The sequence below is a fragment of the Cyprinodon tularosa genome, unplaced genomic scaffold (genome assembly GCF_016077235.1).
Source record: "Cyprinodon tularosa strain WSP-4 unplaced genomic scaffold, ASM1607723v1 ctg1267, whole genome shotgun sequence".
NCBI lineage: Eukaryota > Metazoa > Chordata > Actinopteri > Cyprinodontiformes > Cyprinodontidae > Cyprinodon > Cyprinodon tularosa.
This window is the reverse complement of record NW_024038078.1, coordinates 46,793-58,493: the sequence shown is the minus strand read 5'-3', so window position 1 is coordinate 58,493 and position 11,701 is coordinate 46,793. Positions and strand designations below refer to the sequence as shown.

The following is an 11,701-nucleotide window of genomic DNA, read 5'->3' as shown; positions in this document are numbered from 1 at the left end:
ACTTCCAGCTCCACAACCGATTGTTGAGTTAAGAAATATTTCTATTATATTAAGTAAAACGGAGGCTGATGAATGCGGACCTTAACTCATAGATTGCAGTCGTCATAGATGATGAACCAAAGCTAACTGTTAATTTCTGTTTTACTGAAGTCAGAGCTTAACTTCATGGCTCTGCGTCCTATATCAGGTGTTTTATAGGTTTGTGGTTTTAACAGAAGTTTCAGAAGAATATGCTCTTTTAATTATGCTTTTTTTAAGGTGGGATAGTTTAACGTTGTTTTTGGGCTGGAAGCACAAAAATCTGACAACAGTAGCAGTGAGACATGGGATGCAGTTGCTACCTATACCTTTAAACATGTAATAGATTAATTCTTGTAACAGCAGTGGAGTATTTATTTGAAAATCATGTTAATTTTTGGTATTATATCCTAATTTCTAATCTAATAACTGCTCACCACAGTAAGATTGTTTTTTTACTAGCTATTAAGTGGTACCAAATGGAGAATACTTGTCTGTGTAACTTTAAGGATTTATTTGCCAAATGAAATTGAATCATATAACTGAAACTACAAAAAATAACAATTGAATTTTTCATCCTACTAAATTTTATTTCAAAGCAATTGATTCCGGTTTCAAACGAACAATGTAAAATAAATTTTTAACCCTTTAAAGCCCGATCCAAGAATAAAACAAAACAGAAAATACGTTTTTTTTTGTTTCAATATCCTTATTTGGTCTTTTAACAAAATATGTAAAAAGAAAAAACAGAAATACATTTTTGATATTAATAGTTTATTACTATGCGATAAGTCAAGATTATTTTTTGTGTAGTCTTCTACTGGCTGTTATCAGGTATATCTGATTGTGTACAATAGGATTTTCAGCAAATTTTTTACCATTAAATTATGCAAAAGGTGTCAGACGCAAAACATTTCAGAAACCGTATGTATCAAATATGATACATTTGGCATTACAGGGTTAAACAAATTAATTGAAATTCAAATTATATTAAACTAGATTAGTAAAAGCAATTAAAATTCAGTTTCTTTAAAAGCTTGTTTTCCAATTCATCATCTTCTTCTCAGAAACAAAGCCAGACGTTGGTGATCCTGGAGTTTCAGCTGAAAAATAAACCCGAGAGACGTTCAAACTGGTTCAGCGACGAATAGAATAGACTACAAGCTGCTGGGAGGGCATTCCTTCTAAACTCGACATTATCAGGGACTACGAAAGGAGCTGAAGAGGTGCAGAGACGTTTCTGACAACCTTAGTGAGCCTGTGTGAAAAGTGAGAGCTGTAGTTTGGGGTTGGTGTGTATTTTTAGCAGGTTCAGCCCCTCATTGGCTCTCAGAGGGTCAGTATAAATTAGCGGAGCTGTCAGCAGTGTCTCAACACAGATTATCACCGGCGGAAGGTGCCGCAGCTCCAACCCTGCAGGAGGTCTTACTCTCACCTGTCTGCAACATCTAACAGGCTGGATGTGATGCTGACATTGACCCCTCTGTTGGTCTGTTTCCTCCAGGAGGTCTGAAGATGTCCAATGAAAAGGGTCCAGAGGTGGTGGGATGTGATGCTTCCATCATGAAGAACGTGTGGGAGATCCGAATGAGGGAGATCGGAGAGCGGATGCGTCTGGAGCAGGAGCGCCTGGAGAAGAGCGCTTTGCCCATGTAAGAAATATTCCAGCTGGGAATCAGAAAAAGGAGATCAGGTTTAAATCTAGCTTTGAATTTGATGTTTTCATCAGTGAAAACAATGATGTTTGGATATAGTTTTAATAATGTATTCCAACACATTTTGAAAATGATTGATGCTGAAACATTAATGTCGCTTTGATGATGATGCTTAATGATGCAATCCATCTTTAGTTAAGTTTTTTTTTATTCTGCTTTTCTAAGCAGATCCATCCTGTTAAACCGCTTAGATGATCTGAAACTGGGCCCAACTTAGAGCATTCTGTCGGTTCTGAACTGCACAGAAAGTCCTGCTGTCCGTGGATGAACTGCATGATGCCCAAATGTTCGTCTACGCTGCCGTGACATTTGCTGCTCTGATATTCAAACCAGGAGGCTGAAATTTCATCCTTCAAACTTTCTCACATCAAATTATTTCTGATAAAAAGAGAAGTCAACCTCTGATCGTAAAAATCTCTGACCCCCCAGATTAGTGCAGACTATATGTTTCTAAATCCAGTATTTTATTTTATATATTTTTGTTTTTTGTCTTTATTTCATGTTTTTTCCAAACTGTCAGAAGTTCCAGTAATTTTTTTAAAATGGTCTTGCTCAAAATATCAAGTTCCTGAGCATGACTGAGGTTCCTGATTCTTGACATTTAACGGAGACATTTAATCTCAGGCCCTTCAGAGACGATTCCATTGGATCACACAGTTGATTAAAGGTTCAGTTACTTCCACAAAAGTTAAAAAACAATCCACTGGACAATTTTTTTCGACGTTTGAAGACGTTTCGTTTCCCATCCAAGAAGCTTTTTCAATTTAAAATGTCAGAAATAACCTCACTTACTACTTCGAGCTCCTGATAGAATAATCTGGCCTGTCAGGAGCTCGAAACCTTGGATCTAATAGTCAAAAACAGACGGATCATTTAGTTTAAACTGTCTTTATTTTAAAACGTCATGCGCCTGCTCATCAGCTGGAGCAGATAAACCGGATCTTCTGTAGGAATAGAGAACTCAGGTCAGTGACTAAATATCACTGGCTGATAATGTAGAATATAAATATCTGGCTGGCTTGCCAAATATGGAAGCAGTTGTACTGCGTTATGTAGTCCTGTTTCTGACATTATGCTCACTTAGCAACGCAGAGAATGCAGCATGTAGACAGTGTGTCTTTATACTGGAAGTCACGTACGAATCTAGGCAAAAACGGTTCTTACTGGCTGACTCGCACGCAATCAGGTCATAACATGTGTTGTGAATTTGGCGCTATATAAATAAACTGAATTGAATTGAATTGAATAAGCTAAGAGATTTCCAGGAAGAGCGTCCAGTTGTGCACGTGCATCCACACAGTGCCATGTGGAAACTATAAATGCCGCCTAGAATGGACTGAAGGTGGGGGAATAATAACTGAGATGTGACGATGCGGTGCTGAATGTGCGAAGTGTTTAAGACAGCTGTATAAATTCGGTTTTATAATTAAATGTTTCCCCCCTCCGGATGATAAAATGGTGTGAATCGTGGCCTTCTTTCTGTCATAAGGGAATTCTACCAATGAGCTTCCATTCTAACTACTAAGAGCATTAGTTACTGACTTGGTTAACAGTTCAACCAGAGGAAGGAGAGGAATCCTAGAGGGAGATTGTTCTCCGCTTGTGAAAGGCGCCGCCTCTGAGCGCTGAGAGATGAGCTGAGCTGATGCCAGCCGACGCTGAGAAGCAACAGTGTCCTGAAGGGAATGTCTGAGCCGAAGTATTAGCAGAACCAAGTTTACAGACCAGAATATCAGAGAGCCAATGAGGTACAGAAGGGGAATCCAAGCCGAGGTCAGAAGAAAACCCAAAACTCAGGATCCACAAAAAAGAAACAGGTCACAATCAGAGAATCAGAACAATAATCAGAGTTACCTTCACCGAACAGCTTGAATAATCTGGCATCATGGGCAGAGCACCAATGGCATTAATAGCAGTAGAAACGGGTGGATCTGATAAGAGATGATTAGGCCGGGGAGGAGCACAGGAGAAGGATTAAACACCCAGTTAGCCTAGCCTTGGAGCTAAACCAGTCCTGGAAAAAGAGCGAGTCAAGCGTCTCCATCTGTCTTTGGACTGATGATTTATTTTGATGTAATCAGCTAATCAGGTCCAAATGATTTCACCTCCAGCTTCTATTGGTGAGTTTGCTTTAAGGGATTTCACTTTTGTGACTCAGCCTGTGAATCAGCCGCACAACAACTGTGACGACACTTCCTGTCACCTCAGGGCGTAGCTTTGGTGCACCCAGAGCTCTCCTATACTTCTGTATTGCAGAGGAGCATGGACAACTTTTAATGAGAGTCAATAGGCAAAAATTATTGTGCCATCAGGCAGAAATGCGTACTAATTGGAAAAAAAATGAAAACAGCTTTACTTGTCAACAAAGACTAAATATTTATCTCGTAAATCTAAAAAAATATATATAACACGTTTCAAAATATTTTAATTATAATTTAATTTCAATTTTTTCTTTATGTGTCTTAGTCAAGGTCATTGGGTGGGTGGGTGGGGCGGCGCCTCTATTGGCCAGCCGCCAATGCTTGGAATATATTAACAGTTCTATTAGACATCTATTTCTATAGTTTATCAGCAAAAAAAGATGATTTACGCGTTAATTGTCCTTTTATACACTGTACGATTTTTATCCAATTTTCGGGCTAATTATTTTGATCGGGTTTTGTCCTGTAGTGTACAGGAGGGTAACAAGGGGCGATCAGCCTTTCACGACCATCTCCCCATCAGTGATCGTAAGGTAAGGAGAAAATCAAACATGTTTGAAATTCAGTCGACTGTCGTAAGGTCGCGGCAGAACGGCGGGTCGCACAGTGTAAGAACATGCATCGCGAGCTGTGAAGTTTTTAACCCAGTATTAGGTGTAGCTGAGTACAAGAATTGAAAATATCACACAGCGTATGCCAGGCTTAAATAGATTCCCGACTCTAAACAGATCTCCTGATTTCTGTTTTCATGGTTTAGGTTAAACGGATTCCAGGCTTTCTGTAAATCATTCAGGAACAACTATATACTTAAACTCTGTTTGGTGAGGATGTTGGGATCTAAACGCTCTTTATATGGTTAAAAAAAAGCAATCATCTCAATTTCCGTCATAAGATCTATAACAGAAATCCCAGCTTTAATCCAGTTTTAGGATCAAAATGTAGATTTTTAGTTTCAACAGGTTGAAACCCAACCAGCTGTGAGCTGAAAAATGTTTGTTAGAGCAGATCACCTGAAAGACTAAGCATCTCTCAGGTCTTTGCTGGATTTTTGCTCTTCTTGATCCTTACTGGTCTGTCAGTTGTGAAACTGTATGGGAAAGCAGCCGAGGTCCAAGGAAGAGCTTGGAAAGGTGTTCAGAGAGACAGGAGATCTTCTAAAATGAGAAACCCTGGAAGCTGCTGGGAGCTGAAATAAAACTTTGAGCTAAATTTTAAAAGATCAATAAGGAAGACATTGCATCCATGATGAAAAGGTGCTTTGCTTGCACTGAAATTGATTTGAATTTTTACATTAAACATTTGAGTCGTTCAGTGTTTCCTCCTTCGCCAGCTCCGTTATTTGAGCGTGTTTGCTAATAAAGTTGGCTCTAGATCAGGTCTTTTGTTTTAATGGCTGCAAACAGACTCTGCAGGGATCAGTCCTGCTGGGTTCAGCTGTAAAACAGGAATCACTTCATATTAAGGTTTAATTGAGTGTGAAGAAGTTTCTGTCCTGGAACACGTATTTATTGGCATAGTTCAATTTAAACTTAGACATTTGTAGCAACATCATGTTGAAGAAGAAACCAGGATGTCCAGAGCAGGAAACCTGATCCATCAGAACACGAAAGGTCATCCGTTAGCTTTGCCACAAGATCTCCGCAAAAGGTCCCCGTCCAAGAATGCATTCCAGGTCTCACCCTAGGACAGCCTGACGAGCCGAGCAGATTTAGCGGGAGGTGTAATGAATACTCTGAAGGATTTATGATGTACGCTGTGGGGTTACAGATAATGTATGTTTCAAGAAGACTATCTTTGCTGGTGTCAGTCACACACTTCCTGCACACACTGTCCTTGATCTGCAGCGGGGATGCAGAAATATAGTCTCTTCAAAGTAAAATGCAACATAGACATACAAGTATAAGAGTAGACCCTGCATTGGCTTTTGCGGCGCAGAAATTATAGGTGCCACCTTGGGGAGGTCGACCTGCTCCCCTAACCTGCTGGTTTCAGCAACTTTGTGAAGGAATCAGAGTTTAGGAAGACATTACTGAATAAACAGCTCATATACACTATATATATATATATATATATATATACACTATATTGCCAAAAGTATTTGCTCACCTGCCTTGACTCACATATGAGCTTAAGTGACATCCCGTTCCTAATCCATAGGGTTCAATATGACGTCGGTCCACCCTTTGCAGCTAGAACAGCTTCAACTCTTCTGGGAAGGCTGTCCACAAGGTTTAGGAGTGTGTTTATGGGAATTTTTGACCATTCTTCCAGAAGCGCATTTGTGAGGTCGCACACTGATGTTGGACGAGAAGGCCTGGCTCTCAGTCTCCGCTCTAATTCATCCCAAAGGTGTTCTATCGGGTTGAGGTCAGGACTCTGTGCAGGCCAGTCAAGTTCATCCACACCAGACTCTGTCATCCATGTCTTTATGGACCTTGCTTTGTGCACTGGTGCACAGTCATGTTGGAAGAGGAAGGGGCCAGCTCCAAACTGTTCCCACAAAGTTGGGAGCATGGAATTGTCCAAAATGTCTTGGTATGCTGAAGCATTCAGAGTTCCTTTCACTGGAACTAAGGGGCCAAGCCCAGCTCCTGAAAAACAACCCCACACCATAATCCCCCCTCCACCAAACTTTACACTTGGCACAATGCAGTCAGACAAGTACCGTTCTCCTGGCAACCGCCAAACCCAGACCCGTCCATCAGATTGCCAGATGGAGAAGCGCGATTCGTCACTCCAGAGAACGCGTCTCCACTGCTCTAGAGTCCAGTGGCGGCGTGCTTTACACCACCGCATCCGACGCTTTGCATTGCACTTGGTGATGTATGGCTTGGATGCAGCTGCTCGACCATGGAAACCCATTCCATGAAGCTCTCTGCGCACTGTTCTTGAGCTAATCTGAAGGCCACATGAAGTTTGGAGGTCTGTAGTGATTGACTCTGCAGAAAGTTGGCGACCTCTTCGCACTATGCGCGTCAGCATCCGCTGACCCCGCTCCGTCAGTTTACGTGGCCTACCACTTCGTGGCTGAGTTGCTGTCGTTCCCAAACACTTCCATTTTCTTATAATACAGCTGACAGTTGACTGTGGAATATTTAGGAGCGAGGAAATTTCACGACTGGATTTGTTGCACAGGTGGCATCCTATCACAGTTCCACGCTGGAATTCACTGAGCTCCTGAGAGCGACCCATTCTTTCACAAATGTTTGTAAAAACAGTCTGCATGCCTAGGTGCTTGAATTTATACACCTGTGGCCATGGAAGTGATTGGAACACCTGATTCCAATAATTTGGATGGGTGAGCAAATACTTTTGGCAATATAGTGTATATATACTTTCTAAGGTCTACATTGGTGTTACAATAAAGGAATTTTCTATTAAATATATATATATATATATATATATATATATATATATATATATATATATATATATATATATATATATATATATATATATATATATATATATATATATATATATATATATATATATATATATATATATAATAGAAAATTCCTTTATTGTAACACCAATGTAGACCTTAGAAAGTGTCTAAAAATAACAGAATAAGTTACAGTAAAAAGAAAAATTTAGAAATAAACAAAACACTCAATCACCTGGTTTTTTTTAGGTAGAAAACTTTCAATCAGTTTGACTGGATGATCTCGTTAAATTGTCTCTGTAAAGTTCCTTGAGATGTCATGTTATCAAATTGGCGCTGTATAAATAAACTGAATTGAATTGAGTTTCTCCAGAACAAGGAATCCTGCATTATCCATACACCTTTGAGAACAGACAGTCCACCAACCAATACGATAATAATTTTCAGTGTCCAGAAAGCTTAAAGAAGTACGAAGCTAATTAGGAATAATCCTATAAAGAATAACCTCTAACGCGATCTTAACATTTGTTGAAAACCTGGACCTACTAAGACCTGGCTAAAATAACCTTAGGAAATTCATATTAGTAATAGAACTTTCAACTAAATCAATTGAGGAGCAAGTGTTGAAAAAAATATGTTTTCTTTGATTAACCCTTGTTTAAAATATCTATATTTCTTTTGTTTGAACAGCATCAACAAGGACTGGGCCAATCGTATGACTGCCAAGATGGGAAAATACAAAAGAGTGGAGCGAAAAGCTAAACCTTCAGATAGCCAAACAGATGAAAATATCTGGAAAAGCAAGCAACCATTGGTTCCTCAGGCAGTTCCCTTTGGTAGAGGTTCAGGGCCCCTCAGCAGACCAGGATTCCAGGCAAAAAGCTTCTCTTCTCAAACCCCACATCTCAAGGACAAGAAAGGGCAAAACAAGAGTTTTAGCAAACTACAGTTACTGTTGTCAATCACCCAAACTCAGTCTTCAACCCTGGTGTGGGGGAAGGCTTGGAAGTTCAACAAGTCCTTACCTTCACCAGCAGAGGGCCAAAGTGTAAGATCAGACTGGGGGCAGTGTTGGATGTTTGCCTCCTATCAACCTTGCTCCGAAGAAGGCAAGCCTTGGCCCAACGAGCACAACCTGGTGGATCTACAGAAGTATCAGCACTGGAGGAAAGTCAACCGTAGGATGGTTGAATCACAGGAGCTAGACCTAAACCTACCTACTGAAGAATGGCAGACATCATGGAAACGGTCTGAGAAAATCCAGATGGATTCTGCTGAAAATGATGTGAAAGTCTCCAAATATGGACTCTTTGCCTCCCTGGTTGAAACCCATCGCCATAATGAAATCTTAAGTTCATCAGAGTGGACCGATTCATGGAGGTCCACCAAGCCAGTAGATCAGCAGGATTTCAGCGCTGTCCCAAATGAAGGTTTGTTGATTGTGACTGTCAGGGACATCAAAGACATGGAAGACGGAATAAGTTCTGAATGGGAGCAATGCTGGAGGCTTCTCAACCACCACACTAGTAACAGTTCCAAGCAGAGCGCTCACAGCCCAGAGTGGATCAATTCATGGAGAACAGCAGCAGCTGTCTTCAACAACAAACAGAGTAACTTTCAGGACCATGGTCATGGCTTTGATGATCATGTCCCACTAAGAGGTGGTTTTCACAAAATCACCTTTGCATCTCATAAGAGACAGCTTCAGATGTTTGATCAATTTGAAGCGATTAATGACTGGAACAAGTCATGGGAGATATCAAAGAACAACTCAAAGCCGTGTGCAGAAATAGATAAAGTACTTAAAGCCTTTCCACCAAAGATGGATGTTGAGACTCAAAGGGCAGAGAAGACCCCTCAGGTCAATTCATCTGAGGAAGCAGACCCACGTTATGAGCAACTGAGACATGATGTCATACATCACGCAAAGAAGGAACTCCCCAAGTCAAAGCTACTTCTTTTGAAGTACCTGCAAAAAATACAACCACCTTCAGAATGGAGGGAGTCTTGGAAGTTAATAACACACAGAATGAGACAAGAGAGGAGAAGGTACAAGCTGGATCCTCTATATCCTTTCAAAGAATCTGAGAAAGGGGAAGACTTAAAGCCCAGTGCCTCAGAGTGGAAAGACTCCTGGAACTTTCTCTCCCTGCCTCTGAATCAGAGCCCCGAACTTTGGCAACAACCTTGGTTAAACACAACACAGATCCGGGTGAACTGGGAGAGGCACCAGAAGGAGATTTCAGTTGAAGAATTCCCTAAAAATGGCCCAACAAGTGAGAGGGTTTGGGGAGAATCCTGGAAGTTCTCAAGATACCAGAATAGTTTAGATGTTACACGGAGCAAAGAACAAGTCGGCAAAGAAAAGTTAGGAGTTCCTTGTATCTCAAGCAAACATCAAAGCTACGCTGGGTTGATAACAGATTGGCAAAATGCTTGGATGATCTCAGAGACACAGTTAAGCCATGACAAACCATCTTTTGCCGAGTGGAGGGAAGCCTGGCAGTGGTCCTACCACACACCCCACTGGATCGGCCAAAGGTGGGTGGAAGAATCTACAGAAATCCGACTTCCAAAACGGATATCCTTTGAAGGAGCTGAAGATAAAAGTAGCCACTCATTTCAAAACAAGATATTTAGCCAAAGATACCCTAAGAAAGAGTGGGCCTCTTCGTGGAGTGCAAAATCCCTTTCAAGCAATCAACCAAACCACAGTGGATCAACTCTGCAGCAACATCCCATTGTGGGTGAGTACGAATGTCACTGGGGAAGATCATTCAGGCTCGCAAACCCAATGCCCCAACTGGATCAACCTTGGATTGAGTCATCCACCAACCCTTACTCCTACTCGATTATGTGGTCAAGAACAAATAAGATGCAAAACAACACTAAATCCCTGCTAAACAAAAACTTTGCTCCAGCCACATTTTGGGCAAATTCACATCGGTTCCTGCAGAATACCAATGCTCAGGTTAAAAACAAATCTAGGTCCAAAGAACTTGGTGATCCAAAGGTGATTTTAGCAAAAAATATCAAAATCAGGAAGCTTTTGTACCTTGGCACGGAGAAGGAGAAACAATCTGAGAGGAAGTGGGCAGGATGCCACCTCCTGGGTAAAACCCAGCCTCGTCGAAAGAAAAGCCAGAGTTCAAGCACTAAGCTTAAGCCTGAAGACAATGTCAACAAGTTCCTGGCAGAATGGATAGAGTCTTGGAGGTTCCTGGTCTGTCCTGAAAGCATCAAAATACAAAAGAGTTTTAAGCCGCTCTTGGGTTGGGAGGAGTCCTGGAAGTTCCTCCTGCCATCCTACTGAAGGAGAATAAAAGCCTTTAGGTCTCAGTCATAACTTAGTCATTAAAGAACAGATGATCACAGTGATGATTTGCCCATAAAACATGAATTTGTTTTTGATGGTTGGATTAGTGGGAGAGGGGTCTATTACAGATAAATAAATTAGAAAAGTGTAGTTTAGAATGAGTGTTTAAGAATAAAAGGAAAAGAGGAAAATGGATAAAGATAAGGAGAAAAGGAAAACTGGAAGTGCAGTCTTACATTATACTATTCGGTGAAAGAGAAAGTGCAGACGTTTATGAAGCTACGCCATGTTGATTGATAATGAAAGTGAATTTAAGGCCGATTTATGTCTCTTGATTAAAGGATAAAGGAAAAAAACGGTGTCATTTGTCTTCATTCAGTCTGCAAGGACACTGAGAGCAGGCAGGAAATTGCTTATTAAGCCTGATGCATTGCATTCTGTAGGCTCTTAACACAAAATATAGAAGGTCCACTGCTTCCATCTAGAGGATAGTTTTGGTAAGACATAAACTAATAAAGTTTTGGGACAAAAACATCAGGAATCGTTTACAAGAGAGCAAAGAATTAATTCTCAAACAGACTGAGTAATTTCTCACAACGGAGTAATATGGCCAGGCTAGAGGTTTTTATTATTTTTTTTTATATTAAAGTCTTAATATTATGAGAATTAAGTCATTATACTACAAGTCTTTTCAGAAAGAAAGCTTGGAGCTCTGCCCATCAGATGATGTCCGACCAGCTCCACCAATCAGCAACCAGAGTCCACTTTGACATCCTGCCCAGTTCGATGCTGCTGCTAAAAGATTTCCTGATTTGTCAAACCGATGCTAAAGTATAACTTCACATGATGCTCCACATTCTTCATTTTAGGGAAGAAAGGGCTTCTGGGAAGAGTTGCCATAAAATAAGACTTTGTTCTCATAATTTTAGGACTTTATTCTCTTAATATTATGACTTTATTCTCGAAATAGAAAAGAAAAAAATCTAGCCTGGTCCTAATTCTCTGTCGTACTTTCTACTCTCTGCCTTGCATCTGCATCTAATTTTATGAGATAAAGCCTCCTTTC

The 11,701-nt window shown here is 40.5% G+C and overlaps 1 protein-coding gene across 1 annotated transcript; it reads left to right on the top strand.

The window, feature by feature from the left end:
- Window positions 1-1,318: 1,318 nt before the first annotated feature.
- Window positions 1,319-10,991, top strand: LOC119777736. The gene is made up of 3 exons (XM_038276735.1): window positions 1,319-1,440; window positions 1,523-1,670; window positions 8,010-10,991. Exons 2-3 carry the CDS (start codon window positions 1,534-1,536, stop codon window positions 10,630-10,632), a joined length of 2,760 nt encoding a protein of 919 aa, XP_038132663.1. The 5' UTR covers window positions 1,319-1,440; window positions 1,523-1,533; the 3' UTR covers window positions 10,633-10,991.
- The last annotated feature ends 710 nt before the right edge of the window (window positions 10,992-11,701 follow it).

Bases quoted from the DNA above. Each gene is read 5' to 3' on its own strand.
- LOC119777736 (XM_038276735.1), top strand. From the start codon at position 1,534: ATGTCCAATGAAAAGGGTCCAGAGGTGGTGGGATGTGATGCTTCCATC. The intron at 1,671-8,009 runs GTAAGAAATATT...TTGTTTGAACAG, and splicing joins GAGAAGAGCGCTTTGCCCAT to CATCAACAAGGACTGGGCCA.